This window comes from Gobius niger (genome assembly GCF_951799975.1).
Source record: "Gobius niger genome assembly, chromosome: 12".
In the NCBI taxonomy this organism is placed as follows: domain Eukaryota; kingdom Metazoa; phylum Chordata; class Actinopteri; order Gobiiformes; family Gobiidae; genus Gobius; species Gobius niger.
The window spans coordinates 5,195,461-5,223,452 of NC_136863.1; the positions used below are offsets into that span (position 1 = coordinate 5,195,461).

A 27,992-nucleotide genomic window follows, 5' to 3' on the forward strand; every position below is an offset into this window, starting at 1 on the left:
TAATTTGTGTCACGATATCTCACGTTTTCAAAGCAGACTATCCCTCCGGAGCATTCGATCTAGCACTAACCTTGTCAAACCTCCTTTGCTAAGCCCCGCCCCTCTCAGTTACTGTTGATGTGAAGCCGTTTTATTTAAAGCTTATGGACTTTACGCTGGGTTTCCTCCTGGTCTATATTTCTATTTATCGAACTCGCACAGTATGGAAAAGGTCATGCAATTTCAAATGGTTACTTTCTGTCTCCTCTTCGTGCAATAATGATTTTATTTCTGTCCGGGGCTTAGCAATATGTGAATATTAGGTGGTAAAAAAGAATGGAGGAGTGGAGGTGTTACAGTTTGGAGAAGGAGAGAGCAAGCGATCAACCAGTTTTCTGCAGCCATTAAAACTTTCACGGCAATGAAGAAATAAAAGAGGACTAAAACTATGACACGAGATCTAGATTTTTGGGTGTGGAGAGCGAATAAAAATGGAGACAAGATCTATTAACCCCTTAACTCCCACCTGAACCGAGCACGTTTTCTCTAGTTTGGCTTTACCCCAGTCCAAAAGCTTCTGGAAAAAAGGTGAGAAAATAGCGACAGAACTGAGACTAAAACAATGATGAAGATGTGACATAAAAGTCTGAGAACTTAGACAAAAAAACGGACAAAAAATTGACAAAAAAACTGACAAAAATTGACAATAATTTGACCAAAAAAAATGAAGAAAAAGTGGCAAAAATGTCACAAAAATTGATGAAAAAACGACAAAAAAAAATGACAAAAAATTGACAAAGTGACAAAAAAGGCGAAAAATTGACGAAAAAAATATGAAATTCAACAAAAATGTGACACAAATTTTACAGAAATGTGACAAAAACTCAACAAAAATTCAACAAAGATGTGACAATAAAATGACAAAAACTCAACCAAAAAATTACAAAAATGAAGATGTGACAAAAAAGTCGGAAAACTTGGACAAAAACTGACAAAAAATTTACAAAAAACTGACAAAAATTGACAATAATTTTACAAAAAAATGAAGAAAAAGAGGCAAAAATGTCACAAAAATTGATGAAAAAACGACAAAAAAATGACAAAAAAAATTTACAGAAAGTGACAAAAAGGCGAAAAATTTACAAAAAAATTGACGAAAAAATCATGAAATTCAACAAAAATGTGACAAAAATTTTACAGAAATGTGACAAAAACTCAACAAAAAAATTACAAAAATGATGAAGATGTGACAAAAAAGTCGGAAAACTTAGACAAAAAACTGACAATAATTTGACAAAAAAATGAAGAAAAAGTGGCAAAAATGTCACAAAAATTGATGAAAAAACGACAAAAAAAAAGACGAAAAATTGACAAAAAAAATTGACAAAAAAATTATGAAAAAGTGGCAAAAAAGTCACACAAAAAAGGACAAAACATTTACAAAAAATGACCAAAAAAATGATGAAGAAATGATGACATGTGACAAAAAGTGACAAAAAGTTTACTATTTGACAAAAAAATTACAAAAAAGTTACAAAAATTAGTAGAAACCCCCCCCAAAAAATGATGATGTGAGGAAAAAGATCCATTTAGATGAGTTTTGTAGATCTTAGCTTTCAAATGAGGCGTTACACTGGCTACAGGATTTGGGTAAAGCTGAACTGGAGAAAATGCTCTCGGTTCAGGCGGGAGTTAAGAGATTTACTTAAAATAAAAAGAAACTAGAAAATTATCTTTTTAATCTGCTTTTCCAAACTGCCTACTACTGGCCATAAATTACCTCCACGGTTAATATAACACCACCTTCCATTCTCTTTCACCTCTACAGCTTTACATCTGGTCAAGAACAACACTCTGCCAATTGGACTGTGTATCAGGCCTTAAAAAAAAACAAAAAAAACACAAGCCTTACTTGAGATTTTGTTCTCCAAAAGTCAAAATATTTTCTGTGTTTTACTCGCACTTGTTGAATATTTGCCAGTGAGTGCTTAGAAAAGTCTTGGAGAGTTATTGGGATTTACATGAAAACGTCCCAGTCTTTTTATTTCAGTTTAAATGATTTTGTTTGTTATTTAAAGAAGCCTGTTGTGAAGCTCTGAGTCGAGGGCTCAGACTTGGATGTAGATAGTTTGCATGGAGCGTGTGAATGAGCAATAAAGTCTCCACTGACTTTAACTGTGTTCATGATTCTGTTTTGGTAAGAGCTTTTCTTTTTCATATTTTTAAGTTTAAACATGGCTAAACACTGCGTTCCAAATTATTATGCAAATGACATTTTTCTAAGATTTTCTAAATTGTCAACTCAAATGAGAGTCAGCGTAATATTCAAGTCTTTAACTGGTCGAGGATCATTTAAATGTGGTGGAAAAATCTAGTGATAACAGTAATTTTTTGTAGTAAAAACCTCAAAATCCACTGTTCCAAATTATTATGCAACTCATCGTTTCAATACATTTTAAAGCTTGTAATTAACTGAAAATGGTCATTTGTTGAATTTGTAGCATTAGGAGGTCATGTTTACTGAAATCAAAAGCTATTTCAATCAAAAAAATATTAACAGGGCAAGTTATATTTTACCATAGGAGCCCCTGTGTGATAGCAGCTTCAAAATTCTTAAACCCATTAAACATGTGAGTTTTTGGACAGTTTCTGCTTGGATTTCTTTGCAGGATGTTAGAATAGCCTCCCAGAGCTGCCGTTTGGATGAAAACTGCCTCCCACCCTCATAGAAGTTTTTTTTTGTTGAGGCTCCAAAGGTTCTCAACAGGTCAGGGGAGGAGGGGGTCCACATCATGAGTTTCTCTCCTTTTATGCCCATAGCAGCCAGTGATGCAGAGGTTTTCTTTACAGAAGGACATGGTGCGTTGTCATGCATGAAGAGTATTTTGTTAGGGAAAACACGGCTCTTCTTTTTGTAGCATAGAAGACAGTGGTCAGTCAGAAACTCAGAGGTCATTTTCACACCGTCAGGGAGCCTAAAAGGGCCTAAAGGGGCCGACCAGCTCTCTCCCCATGACTCTGGCCCAAAACATGACTCCGCCCCCTCCTTACTGACGTCACAGCCTTGTTGGGACATTGTGGCCGTTCACCAACCATCCACTACTCCATTGATCTGACCATCCAGGGCTACACGGCCTCATCAGTGAACAAGACTGTTTGAAAATGAGTCTTCATGTATTTCTGAGCCACTGCAGCTGTTTCTGTTCATCAGCTTCAATTAACAGTTTAGGGGAGGCCCGGGTAGAAGGTTTATGCACAACTGCAGCCTCTGGAGGGTCCTACACCTTCATGTTCGGGAGACTCTAGAGGCACCAGCAGCTTCAAATACCTGTATGCTGCTTTGTAGCATCTGTTCTCTTAATCTGATGTGTTTGTCTGGCAGAAACCGTCCATATTGTGCCTTTATCTGCACAAACCGGAGTGTGCTCTGAATCATTCACAAATCTCTTAACAGTTTGATGATTACACTTAATCTTTCATGAAATATCGAAGGTTTTCATACCTAGACCAAGGCATTCAACTATTTCACGCTTTTCATCAGCAGACAGACCCTTTTTCTTTACCATATTACTTGAAAATGATGATCTGCATAATAAAGTGGAACAACCTTTTTCAGTAGTTTTTCCCTTAACTGGGCTTAACCTGAAAACGAATCATTCCAGGTCTCTGAGATTAATGTCAGTGATTCATGGGGCCCCAAGACACGACACCATCCATGAGTTTCATTATTTTTTTTTATTATTTTTTTTACCTTTTTGACACAAAAATGCAATTTGCATAATAATTTGGAACGCAGTGTAAAGAACAAGTTGGATGCATAACACGCGCGCACACGCACACACACACACACACACACACACACACACACACACACACACACACACACACGTAACAGACAACTTTGAAGTGAAAGCAAAATGATACATGATTCTGTTATTTTTCACAAAATAGAAAACCGAAAAGTATTCATACAGCATGTTTCTGAGTGCATTAACCTCTTAACTCCAGCCTGAACCGAGAGGATCTTTTTCTCATCATTTTTTGTTGGGTAGTCAACTCATTTTTGTAACTTTTTTTGTAGTTTTTTTTGTCATTTTTTCGTACATTTTTAATCACATTTTTGTCTTTTTGTCTTTTTTTTTATTTTTTAGCTTTTGAAGGGGTTATTTATTTTTGATATTTTACAGTAGCCACAAACGCAACATGACTTTATCAAATAAAATGACTTTCTACACACAATAACAGTTCCTGCAAGTGAATATGGCGGCATGTTTTTAAAAAAAAAAAATTTCATTTTAATAATCACACTATGTACTTCAACTATGTACTACTCCAAAAGAAATATAAACCATATACCGTTTGTCTTTTTTTGGTCACATTTTTGTCATTTTTTGTCACGTTTTTTTCATTTTTTTTTTCCACATTTTTGTAATTTTAATTTTTTATTTTTTTCACATTTTTGTAATTTTTTTGTCACATTTTTGTCATTTTTTCGTACATTTTTATCACATTTTTTGTCACATTATTGTCATTTTTTGTCACATTTTTTATCAGATTTTTTGTCACATTTTTGTCATTTTTTGTTATTTTTTTGTCACATTTTTGTCATTTTTTGGTCTATTTTTCGTCACTTTTTTGTCAATGTTTTCTCACTTTTTTTTGTCACATTTCCATCATTGTTTTCGGCTCAGTTTTGTTGCTATTTTCACAGCTTTTTTCCAGAAGCTTTTGGACTGGGGTAAAGCCAAACTGGAGAAAATGTGCTGTTCAGGTGGGAGTTAAGGGGTTAAAATTGTCATGTGGCCAAAAGTTCTAAGCTGAAAGGCCTGTTCAAATGAATAGGCCTAAATAAAAATAATTATATTAATATAATTGCATGATTAGAAATGCAATTATATTAGTACGTTCATGTTAGGATACACGCACAGATTACAGTACCATTGATGGGAAAATACAGTGAATTGCAATAGTAGTAACTGTCCTGTAGATGTCAGTAACGCTGATCCACAGTCACGTGACCTGACCCGGAAGTAAACACGTCTCTGCAGAACAGCAGCCCATACGATCCAGTTTTCTCACTGCAACTGCGCTGATCTTAGGCCGATTCTTCCCATTTCATCCCTCACTAAATGCCCGTGCAGCCTCGGCATGTTCCCCCCCGGTAAACACCCCCCGGGGCCTCCTCCGTTCGGCCAGCTCCCCCAACACCCGCTGGCGCACATGTACTTCAGGCCGCCTCCCGGTGTGCCTCCGCCGGGGATGATACCCAGGTCTGTCCCCGGATCCAGGCCTTTGTTTCCCCCGCCTCTGCCGTTCAACAGGCCGCCCCCGCCGACAGCCCCAGTACGTACTGAACCAGACATTTTCTCACAAACCGAACCGTTGCGAAGGCGTATTTATATGATAAATTGTGAGATAAACGTGTAGTACCTGTGCTAGCAACATATTAGCATCGCTAGCATTGAGGCTTTAGCAGCTAACGCTAACACGTTTGTGATATCAGGTTGTTTTCGCCTTCAAAAGCACCTGTTATGTAAAGTATTGGTATATGTGTTATTATCTAACCGTGTGCTCATATTTCAGGAATGCTTTTATTTCATATTGCTTTTATTCGCCGCTAGTATGAACATTTCCGACGGTATAAGCGCTGCCCGTTCGCGAGTATATTTTTCCTAGGATAGTTGGTAGATCAACCAGTCACAAGTCATGAGAGTGAAACGTCACACATATATCAACCAATCAGCTTAACCCTGACACTGCCCTAGCCACTAACATTAAGGGTAGTGGGCTGGTGCCTAATCTTAAATTGGCTTGTTGCGCGGTGTGGCTATGCTAGTTCCTCTGACCTGAAGGTGTGAGCGCCTGGACTTCCTGTCTGTTTTCTTTTCCTGGAATAAAAATCATATTTTCTAAAGATTATGTTGTGGGCGGTGAGTTCCCGGTAGATGATCATTTATTGTGTTCAAATCATGATGTAACGAGTTCAGATCGGAGACGCCTGTGATCATAAAGGATTGATAGTTTGTCTTGAAGCTAAAGGCTAACATGCTATAAAAAATATATATATATATAAAGGCACTATTTCAAGTTGTGTAATGCATGAACCCCTTAACTCCCACCTGAACCGAGCACATTTTCTCGACGAAAACAATGATGGAAAAAATTGACGAAAAGTGACAAAAATGTGACAAAAAAATTACAAAAAAATTGACAAAAATGACGTGAGGAAAAAAGATCCTCTCGGTTCAGGCGGGAGTTAAGAGGTTAAATTAGCCTTTAGCTTCAAGACAAACTCACTGATCCTTACAAACATAAACGTCTCCTCTATGGAAATATTTCTACCAGAAACTCACTGGTCTAAGCTAATCTTAATGGAAATGAATACGAACAGGAAGTACTAGCGCCCACAGCTTCAGCTCAGAGGAACTAGCGTAGCCACATTGTGCAACAAGCCGATTAGTCTCTGATTGGATGATGAATGTCCACGGTTTGCCAACTGTCCTAGGAAAAATATTGTTGCTGAGGGTCAGAACTCAGAAGCACGATTCAACCTGCGCAAAGAAATTGCCTTATTAACATGTCATTAATTAGTAAACAGCTACATTGACTGTAAGGTAATTGAGTTTTAGATTTCCAAGAGTTTTTATTTTTAGATATTTTTCAACACAAATAAATGGAGTGAGGGGAGATGTTATGGGATATTTTCACGATGCAGCGTCAATGATTAAAAAAAAAATAAAAAATGTTTGAATGAAAAGCTTTTTAATAAATAATTAGTTTAAGTACTAATTGTTGCAAATACCAAATAAAAGAGACGTTTAAGGACATTAGTTAAGAAGTTTAAGAAACGGTAACAAATCGTTTTCTATATGTTGCTTATATATTTGCTCCCAATCATACAGTTATCCATTAAAGTGACTATTCATCAACCTTTATTGTAGACTCGAGGTCCAGTTAAAACGAAAACAAAAACAAAAAAACAAACACACAACAACATTTAGAGCAGACAACTGTACCAGTGTCGCCACAGTTCAGACTGGCAGCGCGTGGCACTGACTTTGTCAAGCTCATAATAGTCATATTGGCACAGCTGTTGAGCCGACATATAAATCTGTACATTAAATTTCTCAAAACAGCATGAAAAGTTCGGATGCCAGCAGAAACAAATAAGTGGCTGGCACTCTCCCATCGAGGTCTTTTCAGCAAAATTCTTAGACAGTCGTTATTTGCCACGTTAAGTTTCCGTATGCTCGAACGTTTATAGTTTGACCACAGGTGTGCTGTATAAAGTGGGTACAATAGGCATTAAACAGTGTCCTTTTCACTACATCTGTACACGCACCAAACCAAGAATGTTAGCCTGCACATACATCATGCGGCACTGTCGGAGCACGTCATCATCGTCTGCCAAATCATCAGAGATAAAATGTCCCAAATATTTATTATTATTTGGGAATAATCCTATGTTTGGCCGAAATTGAGATGCCATTCTACGCATAAGATTGCATGGCCTATATATATCCATTATATTTGAGAGATTTTCCTTCTTTTTTGTTGGTCTGTAATATTAAATATTGGGTTTGGTGCGAATGAAACATGACAGACAAACAAATTATTCTTTGGTCTCGGGCTGGGCGATATGGAGCAAAAGTCGTATCCCGACATATGTAGGTTGAATATCGATGTACGATTTATATGCCCCGATATTTTTTCCGCCAAGTGAGAGCTGTGAAATGAATTGTTAAGTCAAAGCCAAATACCAGTAGTTTAGCTTTATTGAAAGCTAGCTATGAAATGTAAACATAAACACTGTATATCAAAGCTCTGAATAGGTCAATCTTTTTTCTGAGGGCAGCATTTACCTCCGATCAGCGGCTTGCCTGAAAAAAGTAATACAGCGAAAATTATATCGATATATGCAAAATGGTCTAATTACATATTTCATTTTAAAACAATAGCGATATATCTTAAATATCGATATTTAAGATATACTACTTACTACGTACTTTGGTCTAGAACAGGGGTTCTCAACCTGGGGGTCGCAAGACAAATTTGGGGGGTCGCCAAAGCATATATAAAAATGTATATTTTAATATTATTATGATGGTGTTGCTATTATACTAGGGTGCCATTATTTGTTCCAAGTTTGATTCATTTTATTTTAGCCATTGTTTTGTCTTTTGTTTTTTTAGAATTATATAGGTTAACCCCTTAACTCCCACTTGAACCGAGCACATTTTCTCCAGTTTGGCTTTACCCCAATCCAAAAGCTTCTGGAAAAAAAGCTGTGAAAATAGTAAGAAAACTGAGACAAAAACAGTGATGGAAATGTGACAAAAAAGCGAGAAAACATTGGCAAAAAAAGTGACGAAAAATGTATGAAAAAATGGCAAAAAATGTCACAAGAAATTGACGAAAAAATGACATAAATTTGACCAAATCTTTTTTTTTTTTTAAAAGACAAAAATGTGACAAAAATGTGACAAAAATTGACGAAAAAATGACAAAAATTTGACCAAAAAATTTGACAAAAAATTTGACAAAAAAATTACAAAAAATTTGACAAAAAAATTACAAAAAAATGACAAAAAATGGACGAAAAAAATGAAAAAAAGTTACAAAAATTAGTTGAATACCCAACAAAAAAAATGATGGAAAAAAAAATATCTGATGACGTGAGGTAAAATATCCTCTCGGTTCAGACGGGAGTTAAGAGGTTAATGTCCCTGTTTTTCCCCATGGTCTGACCCAGGCGGGGGTCACGATCCTAATGAACTGTTGTAATGGGGGTTGCGGCTCCAAAAGGTTGAGAACCACTGGTCTAGAAAGAAGAGGTGGTCTCGAGTAAAGTCCAAATCCAGGAAGTGATATTTGAACGCTCACAGATGAGTTAAAGGAAAATAGACAGATCCTAGTAGGTTTATAGAATTAAGCAAAAAAATTCACAGACTGGAGGATGTTGCGTTTCTTCTGTGGTAGCAATAAAAAAAACTCATCCATAATCATTGTTAATTTAATCAGTATTGCAGTTACATTGTTAATGTCTCTACATTGCCCAATGGTTAGCTCAGCTCCAAAGAAAGGCGGACCATTCAAGACTTCAGGGATGTTACGAAGACTGTGGATTTATTCCTCAGTGTAAATAAACATTAAAAAAGATTGTTTGGTAATGTACGGATTGAGTTGAAACATTCACTTTCAGTACTCTTTGCTTTTCCTCGTCATGGATAATGTTACACATCATTTTCTCTTCTCTACATTTGCACTGCCTGGTAAGTTTATTTTTTGTAATGTTCTGACCTAAAATGAATGTCATCTGTTGGGTTTGATACTCTGCTAATGTTTAAATAGTTATAAATAATAGAGATGATAAATATATCGTGAACAGTTGTATTTTATGTTGTATTTATAGCTGCCATTCATGTTCTGTCGCTCACTGAGATTGTTGTTAGAATCTCTTCATTGTGTTGAGGCATGTCTTTTTTTTCTTTTAGATCAAATGACCACTTCATAAAGGTAAAATAATTTGTTCACTTTCACAACTTGATTTGTAGGAGTGCTGCTTGGATATAAGGTCTTCAAAAACATCATGGCTTTTAGGCTGTAAGCTTTTAGATTTGGGTAAAGCTGAACTGGAGAAAATGCACTTGGTTAAAGGCGGGGGTGGAGAGCGGTGGCTAAATGAATTAAAAAGCCCACATGTTTCAGCTTAAAATAAAGGCTTTTAACTTTTCTAACCTTTTTGAGTGCTTTTTTTCATCTGTTAAGTCAGTGGTTCTCAACCTGGGGGTCGCGAGACAAATTTTGGGGGTCGCCAGATCATGTAGATAAAATATACATTCTTCTTTTACTTTCTTTTAGCGTATATTACAATATTTTATTGCCGCATGTGTGTGCTATTTTACCAGAGTGCCATTATATGTTCGTAATTTGATGAATTTTATTTTAGCCATTAGTTTTTTTCTTTGTTTTTTTTTTAACCCCTTAACTCCCACCTGAACCTGAGCACATTTTCTCCAGTTTGGCTTTACCCCCAGTCCAAAAGCTTCTGGAAAAAAGCTGTGAAAACATTGACAAAAAAGTGGCAAAAATGTCACAAGAAATTGACAAAAATTTGACGAAAAAATTACAAAAAATTTGATACAAATTTGACGAAAAAAATAACAGGAATGTGACAAAAAATGTGACAAAAAAATTACTAAAATGTGATAAAAGTTTGACCAAAAAAAAAAAGGACAAAAAAGTTTCAAAAATGAGTTGAACACCCAATAAAAAAATGATGGAAAAAAAATCTGATAACGAGAGGAAAAAATATCCTCTCGGTTCAGGCGGGAGTTAAGAGGTTAAGAATTATGTAGGCAAATGTCCCGATTTCTCACCCCCCCTTTAACTGTTATAATGGGGGTCGCGGCTCCAAAAGGTTGAGAACCACTGTGTTAAGTAATAAATATACAAAAGGATAATATATAATGTCATATTGTCAAATGCAGCTATTCCTTGTGGTTTAAAAAAAGGAAAATGCACTCACAACTCCACCTGGTTTGCCTTTAATCAAAGTGTATATCTCATTTGAATTTAGTTTAAGTTCTCTGTCTGTTTTGGTAATTGCAATTATTTTATTAAAATCAATATGTTCATATCTAGGGAAAAAGATGAGCAGCGTTTCTGAAATTAACCTTTAAAAAACAGCAATGTAGAATGGAAATGTTGATTCAACATCCTCCGTTTTAATATAGTACAACGTTGTAGTGTAAGTCAGAAGTGTTTTCCTCTTGTCATTGATCGAGTTAATGTCATTCACATTTTTAATCTGTTTTAGATGCAGCCTGGGACTGACCAACAGAAGATCCCCAAACCAAGTATACATAATTGAACAGAAACTAATAAAAATGTCTGTCTGACCGTAATCTCTCTAATTTCATTTTGCTGCCGATGCCTCATCTTCGTTCATCAAAGTTATGTCACGTTTTTAAAAGAGTTTTTTACTGGAAATTCTTCTCCATCAGACCCTCTCTGCATATTCTGCTCTCACTTCCAGTATACTTGTGTCTTCTGTGGCCATGCAGCTCTAACCTCAGCATCCTTCTACTCGCACTGCATATTTATTGTCCCTCCATCGACAAAACGACCAAACGTGGACTGACCAAATAATCTAATCCTATTCATGAACGAGGAGAACACCTGCTCATACTGACTCTTGCCATCTTCATCATCCCCTCTCATCTTCTGTCGCTCCAACTCCCCATCAAGTCATTTTAAATTTAAAAACTCTAGACTTGAGGTTCAGTAAAGTTTCTGGCATTTTTTTGTTAACCTACATTTTCAAACATTGCTTTTTATTTCAAATTTCATTCAACTTTTATTCGTCAGCATCAGCATCTGGTTCAGCTAATTTAGATCATCTTATTTGACACTTAATGAATGTTTGCGAGACAAACTTTTGCCACATTTTGCTTTTCTTTCTCTCTAAAGTCTGTGTGACGTCTTAAACCCACTGTGTGGAGTCTTGGCAGAGGAAAGAAGACCAGAGGAAATCAGCTGTATTGCCTGACAACTTATTTTGTAAAATGCACCGATTGTAACACAATGTGATCTACTGTATAAATGTACAAAGCAGCATTAAAGCAAGATTTTCTGTTAAATGTACTTGTTAACAATATCAACTTTGCTGTGGTTTGTTTTGCTTTCTTGCTCCCAAAAGGACCCACAGCTCCACAGTAGGTGGAAAAAATATGTAGCATTTTAAGCTGCTGATGAGGTTGTTAGAAACCAGATTTCTTTGCATAGTTTTTCTATCAGAAAAAATACTTTATAGGAGTAGTAAGATATGCCACTGCTGGGGGAAAATGGAGGAGATTTTATTTCATTGGGAAAAGCCTTTAATAACCCTAAGAAATCAAATGGATTATTCTAGGGCTGCACAATATATCACAAAAAATGTGTTATCATGATATGAGATGATGCAATATTCATATCGCAAGAGGCCACAATATATCGCAACATCACTAAAGTCTTCATCGGAATGAGATCGACAATCTTTTGTGTGTAATAGTTGTAGTTAAACATTTCCTAGTTTACTTACATGTTTGTCTTGTTGTGCTTTTTGTGGTACTTGTGTTAATATAATTTGCTGAAAAACTAGTTACATAAAATTAGTTTTAATTAGAGTAGAACATATGCTGAAATGGTTTGGTGAAATATTGCAATAACATCGTCACACATCGCAAGTTACTTCAATATTGTGCAGCCTTAATATTATGATTGTGTAGTGCTACTTTAAGAATGCAGTTTTCCAAACTCAAATTTTCTGTTATATTAATGCAATTTCTTAATGTCATCTATGAATTTCATGCACTGTATAGTAGATAACCTTATCTTGACTTTTCCTTGGAATGTTTGAGCTTTTTCTGTATGATGAATTTCTGTTTAAATTATTTGTCCTCTGTAAGTCCCTGATATTCCATCTTTATTCCACATCTGTTCATTTAAATCTGTATTAACCCTTTATAGCCCCCTCAGACTGGAGCCAGGTTCCCTGTGGACCCTGCTCCGCCCACCGGACCTCGCCCCGAGCTGCCACCCGCCACGCAATGGAAACCCATCCCCGAAACTCGCACCTCAGACAGGTACGGTGCAGATTTTACTGTATCAGCAACGGATTATGAACCTCCAACCAATGGGTCGAATGGGTCGTACTGTTACTCCTGTGATTTAGGGCAAGAACTTTTCAGAAATGGGGAGATAAAAGAATTGTTTGCCCACTTATCGAAATGTTGTGTTCCAAACTGATGTTTTCATTAACAAGACCACCCAGATTAGTAGCATGAGATTCTGTTTGGTTAATATGTGTGTGTCTAATGTCGTTCCATGCAGCACGCCTCTACCATCATGGTATTTTCCCAACGTGAAAATACTTTACAGGGTTGCACCTCTGTTTCCGTAACAAAGAGCACAAAGAAACAAGATGCACAAACAAAGCCGAGGGCCGTGAGGTGAACACTGTAGACAAATGCCAGCTTTTGATGGAGTTTATGAAATTATCCAAAGGTGCCAAGCCCAAAACTAGAGGAAAGAAGCCGCTAAAAGTAGGGCCTGGCCGATATATCGAGCTGATACTTGGGTATTTTTGATATCGCCTATTAGCCGATATCAGCCGATAAAAAGGCCGATATCTACGGAACCAAAACCATTTTTTGCACTGGAAAGAGCTCAGCCACAGCCTCTCAACCTCTTAGGCCTCAGGGGAGCAGAAAAACATTGCAGTTGAAATCGGTCACAAATTTGTTTCCCTATTTTTACATATTTTATGTTGCAGACTTTTGCGTATCATTTTTTAACCATAAGAGATACTTACCCATTTTGGTTTTGGAAACCGCTGACTTTTGTCTTACAAAGCTCCCTTGGGAGTACCTACTAAACATGAATACACAGCGCCCCCTGCTGTCACAGATCAACTTTGAAAAGCATCATGCACAGGATAATAGAGACATTAAAAATATCAGCAGTGCATATGGGCATCGGCCTGAGAAAAACCCACATCAGTCAACTTCTTTTAGATATGTTTCCATATATTTGTATGATTGAAACCTTTACTATAATAAAAAGTGTTTAAAGGGACCAAACGGAATTTAAAACTGTTAAAATTATTTGTTTTCCACCCCTACATGCCTCTGTAATATCCTAATGTGTAGAATGAGGCCCCCAGACCTATTCACCACAGCTGCTGCTAAAAGCCTGCACTGTCACACATGAAGTTGGTATTTCAGGCCATGCATGAGTTTAATGGGACTATACGGCAAAAATGTTAACATTTTGTATTGTCCTCCTCCTACATGTTCCAGCCATGTCCTAATGTGTAGCATGAGCCCAGACCTGTTCACCAGAACGGCCTCTAAAATCCACTCAAAAAGTTGTTACTTTGTGTCCGAAGTGCCGTCATGCACGAGCTTGATATAGAAGCTGCAGTTACATGTATGACCTGAGGTGGCAGTAGTGATTAGAAAGTGGCCAACTTGCATCTAGCCTCTTTAACATATTTCATATCATTTTTTTCATTTATTTATTCATTTGAGCAGAAAAGTATGTCAACATTTTACAGAAAGAAAAAAATACAAAACAAGACTTTGTGCTCAAAAGGAGTAGGAAGAAGTTCAAAGAACTTATAGTAAACCTACCCCTTATCTCTCATTCAAGTAATCATCACATACATTTTCCGCTAGACTCATGCAGGAAACCGATGCATGAGTCTGTGCTTACATGTTGATATAAATCGTTTATGATCGTACAAAATGTCAAAGAATTTCATCATTTACAGTCTACCAAAAAATAAAAATAAAGGATTTATCATTTACAGTCGTAAATAAATAAATACACCATATGGTACATAAGAGTTATACCAAGGCACATCTCTCTTTCGTTCTGATCACACAAAAATATATATGATATCGCTCAGCCCTTCTATACCAACTATACCCAAATGTACAAGCTCCGTATAACCATGTAGAAATAGAAACTATCTGTCCATAGTCATTCACTTAAGATTGACAGGGAAAGGGAAAGAAAAAAGACATGTAAACATCCTTGAAGTTTACATACGTCTATGTAATCCATGAACATATTGGAAACATGTGTTTTGTCCATTGTCATGTAAACTTGAACTAACAAGCTGACCTCACTTTGAGTTCACACAAAATGATTTCCAAACGCACAAAAACTTACTGTAGTCGATGCAAAATAATGCTTTAGGGTCTTAACTTTCTTTATATTTTGATATTCATATCCAGGCAAATACACACAAAAAAGCAAGTGTCTGCCTGTCTAATGTAATAGTAATTATGATACTTCACTAGCATACTAATAATGTCTTTACATAGAGACTGCAGTTATGTGTAAGACCTGAGGTAGCAGTGGCAAGTAAAAAAAAATTACAACTTCCATCCAGTCCCTTTAATTAAAGGCTATGTGAGAGATAAAAAATAATAATAATAATAATATTGGCCTCTTACATCCCTCATCATGTCTGTATCAGACCCCAAATATCAATATCGGTCAGGCCCTAGCTGAAAGACAGTGATTTAAACCAAGGGTCCGCACAGCAGTAAGAGCTCCCAATTTTTACATTTATTTCTTACAGCATTTAAAGTGACGTTTAAAGTGACTAGAGCTAGCTGAAAGACAACCATGAAGGTAAGCTATGTGTAAAAGTTATGCTAACAGCAGCTTAGTGCTACAACCAACAAAATCACCTTTTTCAACAGTGGTAAGCTATGATACCTCATAGGACATGCCTGTTTTAGTGAGGGCTCTCCGCTGGCAAATAAGTGAACGCGAAAGAAAATGCTATTGTTTTTTTTTAAATACATCCTTTCGTAACATTTTTCACACTTTTTTTCAGTGACAAAGCTGGAGAAGAGTTTCTTCGTTGCATCGCGGCCAACAAGCCTCTGCCCGATTACCTCAAAGGCAACATGCAGTACAACTTAGCCGAGGCCATCAAATCGGCCAACGCTCTGAAAGAGGCTGTAAAGTCCGACCCTGAAGTCCAGAAACTGACCCAACCCCAGAGAAGCAGGAGCCGCAGCCGCGGGAAGAGCCGTGGGCGCAGCAGGGGGAGGAGCCGGGGCAAGAGCCGCCCGCGGAGCAAAAGCCGCCCGCGGAGCAAAAGCCGCCCGAGAAGCAAAAGCCGCCCGCGGAGCCGCAGCAGAGACAGACGCAGCCACAGCAGAGGCCGGGCGAAGAGCCGGGGGAGAAGCAAAAGTCGACCGAGAAGCCGCAGTCGGAGTCACAGTCACGACAGGAAAAAGAGCCGCGCGAAAAGTCGGTCAAGGAAGTCTAGATCCCGTAGCCGTAGCAGTGAAAGGACTCACCATAAAAAAGACGGCAGGAAAAAGCACAGCCCCAGTCCGAAGCATCTTAGTAAATCGTCCAACAGCGTGTCAGCCTCAGGATTGAAAGTCAAGGAAGAGAAGGGTTTGAAAAATGGCGCAGGGTGCGTGTCGGCAGAAAGCACTTTGTTAGAGGGGCTGAAGATGGTCATCCACAGCAGGGAATTGGAACACAAGATGCCAGCAATGAAAGACACGATCCTCGCAGCGCAGGTAACTTAACTTCATTTACCAACTCATTTTAATGACGGAGGTATTCAATAGACTTATATGTAGTGCTCTGATACCAGTCCACACTTCGATGTACGTCACACAGAAATCTCCTCCATGCTTTAAGGTTCAGATTAGAATTAGTTTGCTGGAAGTCTGCCCTCTGCTATATCTAGGGGTATTTTCTCCATGCTCACATTATTAAGCATGTAAAGTAGTCGTAAAAGCCTGACAGAAGCAAAATAGTAAATCTTGCCATACAAAACCCTTAAATTCCTTTACACCTTAATGGCAAGGCAAGGCAAGGCAAGTTTATTTGTAGAGCACAATTCATACACAGGGCAATTCAAAGTGCTTCACAGTTGCATAACTATAAGAAAACAAATACAATCAATAAAACATCAACATAGAATTAATCAATTACAGTAAGAGGCAAGAGTGTAGATAAAATACTTTCAGTTATATGCATTTTTTAGTCTTGTTTTGATTCGCTCTGTCTTGAGCACTATTTCGCTCTGTCTTGAGCACTATTTTTCTTGCTCGTTCAAAAGTAAGTTACCTAACCTCTGTTTTTGTCGCTCCTTCTCCTCTGGACATCAATATAAAATTAATCAATTACAGTAAAAGACGAGAGTGCAGATAAAATACTTTCAGTTATATGCACGGGCAAACAGAACTGTAATGCTACATTTGTTTACAGTCTTTTTTAACACATAAAATGTCTAATTATATTCCTATATTATGCTTTTTCCTCTCAAAGTCACTGGGTCTTTTTGACCATGACCGGAGCCCAGTGATGCAGGTCTGTAGTCATATATAACGTACACACTCCCCTGTTAGCGTAGCATATAACCACAACAGATCCTTTTAGTGTGTAGTATTAGCCCCTGTGTGTGAAACTTTATATTTTTCATCCGCCCATTGTCATTTCTCACCAACATTGTTTTAAAAAGTCTGTGTACATTTAGATTTGTTATTCCTTCTGTCCAATGTGTTGATACTTTAGGACAGAAAGCCTATATTACTAAAATGCTATATTATTTGATGAAAAAGTAATATTTATGGTGGCGGAGGATTAGGAGAGTACATTTATACAATTATGAATTTGGTTTAGGGCTGTTTGTTTGCTTTGGATACTGTATTTTGATATTTAATGATGACGGAAATATGCTGTTTTCAAAAATACATCCAATTCAATGGCGTAAATTTAAAAATATTTACTTGAAATTCTTGTGAACCAGTGCCTTAAAACGTAGTGAACCAGTTATCTAATTACTCACGTAAAAGTTATTTGTTTGTTTATTTAAGCAGTTAGTTTGCTCAAAAGGAGTGGGCTGAAGCAAAAGGCTTATAAGCGCCCACCCCCAAAATAAATACAATAAGATATTCATTTAACAAGCAAAACAAAGGAACATAGTGCAAAGGTAGCAAAACAATAATTAACTCATTCACTGCCAGCCATTTTCAAATCAGAGAGCTCCCACTGCCATTGGTTTTTCAGGATTTTGACTTTTTTTTCCAAGACCCACAGGAAATTTAGGTCAAGGTTAATGTCAACACGAAACCCACCAAAAGAAAGATTGGACTCTATTCTTTCATCTAAAAAAAAAGTTGGCTTGTACCTCTTTCCATTCTTTAGTAATCGTCTGTAGAAAATAGGTCAAATCACCCAAAATGCTGTTTTCTGACCTGAGCTGAGAACTTGAAAGAGCAATGCTGCCACCTACTGACTCAATAAAAGAAGTTGTAGTTCTTTTATTTAGTCACTAGGTGGCAGCATTAGGCAGCACAACTAAGATTTTAACACCAGACATGCTCAAGGCTTTGCTGCAGCTGAGATAGATGTCATTGGCAGTCAATGAGCTAAGAAACAAAAACAAAATAAAGGAACAACAGCAAAAAAGAATGCATTACAACACTCACTATATCTAATCTATATCGAGTTAATTTCAAAACATCTCAGCAAATTGGTTATTTTAACACAAACCAAACTTACGAAGCACTATTTGAACTGATCCAGTAATAAATAGAAATGAATAGAAACAAAACACAACATCTGTCTGGTTTCATGCACGATGTCTAGTACAGAGCAAATAACAAAAGGCGATCATTAATATATTTCTTTCTAATTGTTACCAATGCCAAACATTAATAACATTATCAAAAATCACTAGTTTTAAGTAAATAAGGCACAATAATATCCATATTATACTCAATGATCTTGCGGCTTGCCAGTTGTCATTACCATCCTGAGTATGATATTAATTTATATTTTTTGAGGGCAGTAGCTCCCCATCAACAAACCTCCGCTGCCCTACCGAGCTGATTTTGTAGATCAGGGGTGTCCAAACTTTTTTCCTGGGGGGCCGCATATTGAAGTGCACACGGGGTGAAGGGCCATAGATCAGTAGTTAGTGCCGCAAAACCTTCGACTAGCAGAGGTTTAAATTGTGCCCCATACCTCTCTTTAAGCTTAAAACCTTCATGCCAGCTCTGTCTCACAATAAAATGTTAGTTGTTAGGTTAGAATTGTATAGAATGATTACATTTCAGATAAAAGATCCCTCTCTGGTGATGTGTACCGATACAGCAAGAGGCCGAGGGCCACCATAAATTGGTCTGAGGGCCGCATTTGGCCCCTGGGCCGCACTTTGGACTCCCCTGTTGTAGATGTACTGTATATACTGTGTGGTGCATTAAAAGACGAGGTTTATGAGCATGTTGGGTAAAAGTACAAAAAAAGGATACTGAACAGTGAACACTTAAGCACTAGTTCAGTGGTTCTCAATCTGGGGGTCGCGAGACAAATTTGGGGGGTCGTCTGATCTTGAATATAAAAAATATATATTTTATTAGCATGTAAAATCATATTTTACTGTAGCATGTGTGCCCTATTTTACCAGAGAGCCATTATTTGTTCTTCATTTGATTCATTTTATATTAGCCATTTTATTTTTGTCTTTGTTTTTTAAGAATTATATAGGCTAATGTCCCTATTTCTCACAGTGTGACCCGGACAGGGGTCACGAACCCCTTTAACTGTTGTAATAGGGGTCGCGACTCCAAAAGGTTGAGAAGCACTGTACTGTCAAGGCACAAAGGTTTATTGCTTGAATGTTGATATTTCCCAAGAATACTGCATAAAAATTAGGCAAAACAACATGACTGGTAAATCAAGTCTGAAAAATGTATTCATTTTAATAAACCAACAAAAGCATTTTTATTTATACTGTGAAGAGCAACCAAGTTAAGAGTTACTGAGGTAGAAGTTAAAAGTACTGTGTAACAAAACCAAAAGTCCATTTAGTTTGAAAAATCTAGCCGAGTATCACCTTTGCTAATATCATTTGTTTCAGATATGTCAGGCTAGAATCAGCCTTTTAGGTATAATTTATACTCTGGTAATTGAGTATATTGGATTTGTTTAACCCTATTTCCCCCTCTCACAGCAGCACCGTCCTCTGAAATCTGCCCTTAAACCTGCACTGAAGCCAGCTCCTCTTGCCGCCGCTCTGCCGCCCGCGTCCCTTTATGCCCCGCCCTCCGCGAGCGCCGCTGCCCCGGCCTTTGCTCCTGCAGCCAACGACTCCATCTTCTCCATGTTTTCAGACAACGACTCGCTGCTGCCTCACGAGCGCGGCGGCTGCTCAGACTTCTCCTGGATTCAAACACAAACACAGGTAAGATATTTATTAGGGATGTCCCCATCAGGTTTTTTTTGCCTCCGAGTCATTTGATTTTGAGAATTGCCCGATACCGAGTCCCGATCCGATACCTAATACATGGTTTTAAAAATGAATTGTTTTCATTCATGGTTTTGGACATAGAGAGTAACTCTACAAAGTCTGTTTTTCTCAAGTAAGAAAATGGCTAAAAAGACCCCTTAACTCCCACCTGAACCGAGCACATTTTCTCCAGCTTGGCTTTACCCCCAGTCCAAAAGCTTCTGGAAAAAAGCTCTGAAAATAGCGACAAAACTGAGACGAAAACAATGATGGAAATGTGACAGAAAAGTGAGAAAGCATTAACAAAAAAGAGACGAAAAATTGTTGAAAAAGTGTTTAAAATGTCACAAGAAATTGACGAAAAAATGACAAAAATGTGACAAAAAATGTGACAAAAAAATGTGACAAAAATTTGATGAAAAAATGACATAAAAGTTACAAAAATGAGTTGAACACCCAACAAAAAAATGATGGAAAAAATATGATAACATGAGGAAAAAGATCCTCTCGGTTCAGGCGGGAGTTAAGAGGTTAAAGATTCTATTTTCCACCTCAGTGAAGCCACACCCCCTTCTATGATGACATGCCGTCTGTATCTATGTTTTTTTTTGTGTCTGTCATAACCCTTTTGGCATCCTTTTCCTTAGGAGGATTTCCTGAAACAAAAGGCCACGGAAGTCGAGGACGAGGAGTCATTTTTGTACGGAAGCGACGACACGCCCGCCTCAAACCCCCCTCGGTTACCGTCGTCCTCCTTCTCCTGCCCCAGCCTGCAAGGCGCCGAGTTCGATAAGATTAAGAACATTTTGAAAAATGTAGGCGTCAACAGTGCAGAGACCAAAGTCCAGCCCCAGCTCACAGCGCCCCCCGCTGACAGCAACATGGCGGCGCACGCACTTCCTGCTCTGAACAATCCCAACGTCAGACAGGCGCTGGAGTCGCTGCAGTCCCTCATCAAAGGTAACGAGACGATTCGTTTAAGACGAACTGATGTAGGTTTGTTAAAGCAAAAGTAGTGACTCAAAAATAAGTATTTGGAGAAAAGGCTGCTTAAAGGTGCACTATGCAACTTTTTATGTTAAAGAAAAGTTTATATTAGTGCGTACTTTCCTTTCTTTCAGTGACCCGGTGACTGTATGGGTGGTTAGCTTAGCGCCTTCCTTTTCCATCCCAGTGGCTCAGGTTTATAGGGTTTCTGGTAGGTTTTCGGATTGGAATGTATACGTAACCATGGATACGGTTCTATCAGCAGTGAAAACCTAAAAAAACAATTGATCCTGGACTACAGGCCATCGGGATGATAAGTAAAGGCGCTATGCTAACCACCCAAGCATCTGCGGGGTCACCACAAGGTCAAATATGCATTAATATCAACTTCTTTCACATGAAAAGTTGCATAGGGCACCTTTAAGTACTGTGTAACTGTTCGAGCATTAAAGTCTGACCATAAACAGGGGGAAAATGGACGTAGCATTGCTATTATCTGTGTGAATAATAGCAATGCTAAAAACTTCTATTGACCGTCTGAAAGGGCCTCAGATAATGTTAATTCTCTGCCAAAGGAGCAGCTCTGAGCTTTGTTCATGTGGGAGACGCTCCATGAAGCAGAGGAACAAGATTAAATATGATTATAATGAATATTATAAATGCAAAGTCGACTAAATTAGTCTTGAATATGGTCGACTAAATTGACATGCAATTTTACACGACTAAAACTAGACTAAAATTGAAAAGATTTTTTTTACTAAATCTCAACTAAAATTAAATGACATTTTAGTCAAAACTAAATTAAAATATGTTGTCAAAATGAACACTGTCAGAGATTCATATATCATTCTATAGTTGTTACAGCCCTTGTATACGTAGTCAAAACAGATAGGCAAGGCAAGGCAAGGCAAGTTTATTTGTAGAGCACAATTCATACACAAGGCAATTCAAAGTGCTTCACAGTTGCATAAATACAAGAAAACAAATAGAATCAATAAAAAACATCAACATAAAATTAATCAATTACAGTAAAAGGCGAGAGTGCAGATAAAATACTTTCAGTCATATGCATGGGTAAAAAGAACTGTTTTCATCCTGGATTTGAACATTGTCAGAGTTGAGGCCTGTCTCACATCCTCGTGAAGACTGTTCCAGATTTTAGCTGCATGAAACTGAAACGCAGCCTCACCGTGTTTATTATTGACTCTGGGAACCACCAGGAGAACCACCAGGAGGCCCCTCCCTGAGGTTCTCAGGGCCCGAGATGGTTCATATGGCTGTAACATGTCTAAACCATGAAAAGACTTGTACACGAGCAGAGCTGTTTTAAAGTCTATTCTCTGAGTGACAGGAAGCCAGTGCAGAGACCGGAGCACTGGACTAATATGGTCGTATTTCCTGGTTCTTGTCAGGACTCGAGCAGCAGCGTTCTGGATGTACTGTAGCTCTGATAGCTCGTTTAGAGAGGCCAGTGAGCAGCCGTTACAGTCGTCTAACCTGCTGGAGACAAATGCATGGATAAGTCTCTCTAAGTCTGGTTTTGACACTATTCCTCTGATCTTAATGTTTTTCAGATGGTAAAAAGCTGATGATGTTATGGCTTTGATGTGGCTGTTTAAGTTCAGGTCTGAGTCCATGATCACTCCTAGATTTCTAACCTGATTTTTTGGTTTTAGAGAGAGAGACTCAAGGTGACTGATAACACTTTGTCTTTGTGCCTGTGGGCCAAAAACAATGATCTCAGTTTTGTCTGCATTTAGCTGGAGAAAGTTGTTTTGCATCCACAAACTGATCTGTTGGATGCAGTGACAGAGTGTATCTACAGGCCCATGTTCACCAGCCGTCAGTGACACGTAGATTTGAGTGTCATCTGCATAGTTGTGGTACGACACACAACTAGATAGATGACACTAAATTCTCAGGCAGCTGAGATGCTGTCCTTGGGTCTCATAACAAATTGTACATAGTTTAATGTCTGGGATCAAATTAACCATAGCATTCTTAAACATAATTTTATCTCTACAATATCTATCGGCCCCTGAGTATCGTGATACGTATCGGATCGTGACAAAAGTGTATCGTACCAGCCCTATTCATTATATTACTCAAGTAGAAGTAACAAGTAACACATTATAACCCCACTCTTAAAAAGTCAGTTCAAAAACCTCTAGTCTAAAGGTGAATCTTATTGATTTGCTGATGAGGTACAAGGAAAGGTCTCAATAAGACAAATGGTCCGAAGCAAATCCAACACCACACAGTTCTCTCCCATCCTATTGTCTCATCTTTTGACTTAAATGTACAGAAAACGAAATATTTCAGTGCATTTACATGTTTTACCATTCACCGTCTAAATGATAAAATCTTATTTTTGCAGCGACTAAGGAGAAACGTGCTCAGGAAAAAGGAGACCGAGAGGGAAGCGTGTCCTCACAGTCTTCGGGAAAAAAGGTAATAATGGCACACACACACACAAGAAAATAAAAAATCAGTGAAATAAAATCCAAACATTTTTATTTTTCAGATGAGTGTGGGGGACAAACAGGCTCGCAAAACCAAAATGGAGTTTTTAATGAAGGAGCTGGAGGGATTACTGAAACAGGGCGGTAAGACGCGTCATTCTCTTAGTCCTGGAAGTTCAAGGGTTTTGGGGATTTACATTTAAAAAAAAATGCCTTTTCCTGTTTTAGGTCTTGGATTTCTGACCCCCGTGATCGGCTTCTATTGCCACAAATGTGAGGAGTTCATCGGAGATCTGAGCACAGCGGAGAAACACGCAGCTGTTCATCGACCCAGTGGGGTGGGTGTAACGTTCATCTGCTTGTTTGTTGCTTACATATAGACCAGATTTATGAGTCAGTCTTGTAGGGCCAGGGCTTACTCTGCGTCAGGGGCGGACTGGGACTGAAGAGCAGCCCTGGAATCTGAACAAACTGTCCCAAATTAGCGTAGACTTCCACAAACACATATTTTAACCTCTTACCCCCGGGAAAAGAGTGCATTATCTTCAGTTCGGCTTTACCCAAATATAGAAGCTTCTCGACTGGAGAGCAACAGCGTAACGCCTCATTTGAACGCTTAAGCCGACAAAAGTGATTCTATCATTCTTTTCTCATGTTGTTGCCGTGTTTTTGTCACATTTTTGTTGCTTTTTCAGTACTTGTTTTGTGGCTTAATGTGTTTTTTGTCTTTATGTCACGTTTTGAACCTTTTAACTCCCGCCTGAACCGAGAGGATGTTTTTCCTCACGACATCAGATTTTTTTTTCCATCATTTTTTTGTTGGGTATTCAACTCATTTTTGTAACTTTTTTGTCACATTTTTGTCATTTTTGCGTCCAATTTTTGTAAAAAAAAAAAAAATTCTAATTTGTATCACTTTTTAGAAATTTTTTGTATCAATTTTTTGAAATTTTTTGTCCTTTTTTTTCCGCATTTTTGTCACATTTTTGTCATTTTATCGTCGATTTCTTTATCAAATTTTTGTTATTTTTTGTCACATTTTTTTCACATTTTTGTCATTTTTTTGTCACATTTTTGTCATTTTTTGTCACATTTTTGTAATATTCTTTTTCAATTTTTTATCATTTTTTTGTAATTTTTTATTACATTTTTGTCATTTTTTTGTCTTTTTTTTCCGCATTTTTGTCACATTTTTGTCATTTTACCGTCAATTTTTTAATCAAATCTTTGTTATTTTTTGTCACATTTTTGTCATTTTTTTGTCACATTTTTATCACATTTTTTCACATTTTTGTCATTTTTTTTTGTCACATTTTTGTCATTTTTTCTTCAATTTTTTGTCAATGTCTTGTGACATGTTTGCCACTTTTTCATCAATTTTTTGTCACTTTTTCATCAATTTTTCGCCACTTTTTCGTCACATTTCCATCATTGTTTTTGTCTGTTTTGTTGCTATTTTCACAGCTTTTTTCCAGAAGCTTTTAGACTGGGGTAAAGCCAAACTGGGGAGTTAAGTTAATTCACATAATTTTACAACATTCATTGACAGTGCAAACTTCCGTTTTGTTTTTTTTTGTTTTTTTTTTATTTATTTATTTAAAAGGGACAATGCATTTACACAAAGTACAGTATACTTAAAATGCAGTATTATATATACTAAAGCTTTGTGTTATTCTGGTTTTGACTAAATACTACGGTCAACTAATTGAGCACAGCACATGGCCGGCATGTGATTTTTTTGTTTTACTTTAGAGCACTACAGTTTGGTTTTTCTGTTTTGGTTTGCATTGTGAGCAGGGGCACATTTTATTAAAAAGCAGCGTTCATTTTATTTCAAAACCAACCTATTTATGTAGCACTTGAACCATGATGTGCGAACCGTTAAACACCCCAAATTATTATATATTATTTTTTATTATTATTGTCCCACCCATTGTAGCTAGAGCCTTGAATGTTCCGCCCCTTCCGCACATGGCACCTTTACTTTTCGTCACAGTGGTCTCTAAGGGTGCAGACTTTTTTTTTGTTTGGGGCAGTTTGCATTCAGACTGTACTTTTTGCAAGAGAACTATATTTTGTAAACACGTGTGTGTGACGATCGAGGCTTCCATTGGACAGCAATGACTTCAACAAGTCAAATAAAAATTAATATTTGACGCTTACAATGATAAAAGGAATGTAAGAGGCTAAACAGCTTGCAGCTTCACCAGAGCAGCAGAGGAAGAGGTGTTTTGTGCGGATGAAGGGTCGTCTGCTGAGCTGTTTGTTTCTATTATGATCACGGGACAAGCTGTTGGTCTTGTTCCTCCTCTTCTTTAATGTGTCTCGTACTTTAATTTAAGCTTTTTTCACTTTGACGCCATGGCTGTTCAGGAGACGTTCGAAGCCCCTCGAACATGTTGAACAGAAACGCATTTTTGTGTTTCTTTTCTAGCACTTGGGTTAACATACATCTGCCCAAATATCCAGGAGTCAGTGTCTCCTCGTTGCTCCAGGCTCATTGTCTGTAGCATCCATCCAGTGTTAGCGTTAGCAGCAGTGAAGGCCTTCCTGCCGTTTCTTGTCAAGCCCAAGTTGTTTCGGATCAACAGTGGTTTATATTCACACCTGGAGCGAACTGGACCAGAGTCCGTTTGGAAAGTGACCGAGACCACCTGAAAAAGTGGGTCTTGGTTCTTTGATCCGCAACAGGATTCGTTTGTCGTTTTCACACCTGCATAAAAAATCCGGACCAGTGTTCAAAACACGAACCCTGATCCGTTTAAAGTGGACCAAACAGTGCAGGTCTGAATACACCAGAGGTTACATTAACCGAAAATTCTCCGTCATTTACGGAATATTTTTTACTTTGACGGAAAATTTCAAAGGCCGTCCGTCATTTTGAAGGATTGAAAATCAAGCCGTAACGAAAATAAAGACGCAGCTTTGCTGTTTTTCAGAGCGCGCGGGTCTCTCTCTCTCTCTAAGTTTGACACCGCGTCTTGTCTTGGATGAGCTTTTACAAGTTGTATCACTGCCTTGCTAACTTTCCTGACAACAACACGGGGAAGAAAACCACGATGCAAACGCGGTTAAAAGCTAATAACATCCTTCCCATATGAAGCCGCTCTTCTCACGTAAGTCTCAGGACGAGCTCGTCTATTTCCCCCTCTCTCTCTCTCTTTCCCTCCCCATGTGCGTACCGGCGGCCCGCAGTGATGTGAACTGCTAAACGTTGTCCCATTCGTTGTCCTCTTACATTCCGTTAAAATTGGAAAAAATGCAAATAATTAGCTCCACTTTACATTTGTATTAGCGTAATCTGAGCCTTGATATTGATGAGCAGGTGACGCTCTGAAAGTCGTCTCCTCAGAGTCTTTTACGCACGAGTTTATGCACATTTCTGTTGCAAAATGTACCAAGACTGTTCAGATCAGGTTTAGTTTGCTCCATTTATCCTGCAATCTCACATTTTTACTAACATAAATAACATGCAGCATATATATATACATTTATTTAAAAAAAAAAAAAAAACGCTTATGAGAGATTAATTCATAAAGGATAAAAATTGCTCATGACAGATTTTTTTCAACCCTGTCCTTCAAAATATCCCGAGCGAAACCACTGGAATACACCCTGACGCTCCAGGATCAATTGTTTGGAAGGTTTTCACTGCTGACAGAGCCTCTCACCAGAAAACGTAGAAAACAATTGATCCTAGAGCGTCTTAGAGACCACGGTGATGGAAAGTAAAGATGCCTGGCTGACCACTCATACAGCCACTGGGTCACTACAAGGTCAAATACACACGTATCAACTTTTTTTTCACATAAAGAGTTGCATAATGCACCTTTAAAAATGTAATGAGTGAGGCTTGGAATAAAAGAAATAACAGGGAGGGGCTATGCAGAACATATATATCCTGCTAGGAAAACAAAATATTGTGCAAATGTTTTGGCAAAGGGAAAGTCAAGGCAAACAAATAGAAATAGGAAAGGAAACAAGTGAGGAAGTTTATATTAGGCTCAAATTTAGAGCCCGTTTTTAATCTCCGTCTAAAATTATAGCCTTTCCCTGCAGAAGCCTCAAGGGGACAAGCGTTCAGGAGATGGTAAAAGCCACCAGAAAAAGGACTCCAAGAAGCACGGCCAGCGCGAGTGGAAGGAGCAGAAGAAGCCGCCGCCTCCTCCTCCTCCGGCCGCCAATCCCACCAACCTCTACCTGCAGGAGAAGCTTCAGGAGGAGCGCATGCTGATCACGGTGTCGTGCGGAGCAGAGAGCGCTCAGAGCAACCACAAGAGGGAGAGGGACGAGAGCAGCAGCAGCAGTCGCAGCGGCACCAGCAACAAGGACGAGCGAGGGAAGAAACCGCAGAAGAAGAAAAAAAAGAAGCATAAAAAGAATAAGAAAAAGAAGTGAATTTGAGTTAATGTTTGGTATGGTTCAGTTTAAGGCAGGGTTTGTGCATGCTTTGGATTAAAGGGGAACCAGCAACATTTTACATTTAAAGTGATGGTCTGTAAGTTACAAATGGGGCCATCACTGACCAATGAGACGAGGTATTTCCGTCAGCTCCAATCAGGAAGGAAAGTAGCTTAATTGTCTGCTTTTAAAATCTTTCTCTCTCTCTCCTCATTCCGCGAACGATGAGTGGCTTTCACGTCCAATCAGGATCACGTTTAACAACTCTCTCTCCTCAATTTGCAATCTTATAGACTATCACTCTAAGAGGAAACTATGGTGCCCCAGCCCCTATGTCTAATATT

The 27,992-nt window shown here is 38.1% G+C and overlaps 1 protein-coding gene across 3 annotated transcripts; it reads left to right on the forward strand.

Moving 5' to 3' along the window:
* Positions 1–5,004: 5,004 nt before the first annotated feature.
* Positions 5,005–27,992, forward strand: LOC306970974 (uncharacterized protein). Of its 3 annotated transcripts, none has more exons than XM_079567093.1 (9): positions 5,005–5,322; positions 12,490–12,605; positions 15,374–16,076; positions 19,526–19,753; positions 20,446–20,758; positions 23,163–23,236; positions 23,310–23,391; positions 23,476–23,585; positions 27,307–27,992. In XM_079567093.1, the coding sequence occupies exons 1-9, from the start codon at positions 5,128–5,130 to the stop codon at positions 27,643–27,645; spliced, it is 2,160 nt and encodes a 719-aa protein (XP_079423219.1). In that variant the 5' UTR covers positions 5,005–5,127; the 3' UTR covers positions 27,646–27,992. The 3 variants fall into 3 exon arrangements, with proteins under 3 accessions (XP_079423219.1, XP_079423218.1, XP_079423220.1); XM_079567092.1 differs by having other exon boundaries at positions 19,523–19,753; positions 27,307–27,991; XM_079567094.1 differs by having other exon boundaries at positions 19,523–19,753; positions 27,294–27,485.

Coding starts and splice junctions, on each gene's coding strand:
- LOC306970974 (XM_079567092.1), top strand. CDS start 5,128: ATGTTCCCCCCCGGTAAACACCCCCCGGGGCCTCCTCCGTTCGGCCAG. Junction 20,759..23,162: donor GCTGCAGTCCCTCATCAAAG/GTAACGAGACGA, acceptor TTATTTTTGCAG/CGACTAAGGAGAAACGTGCT. Junction 23,237..23,309: donor CACAGTCTTCGGGAAAAAAG/GTAATAATGGCA, acceptor TTTATTTTTCAG/ATGAGTGTGGGGGACAAACA.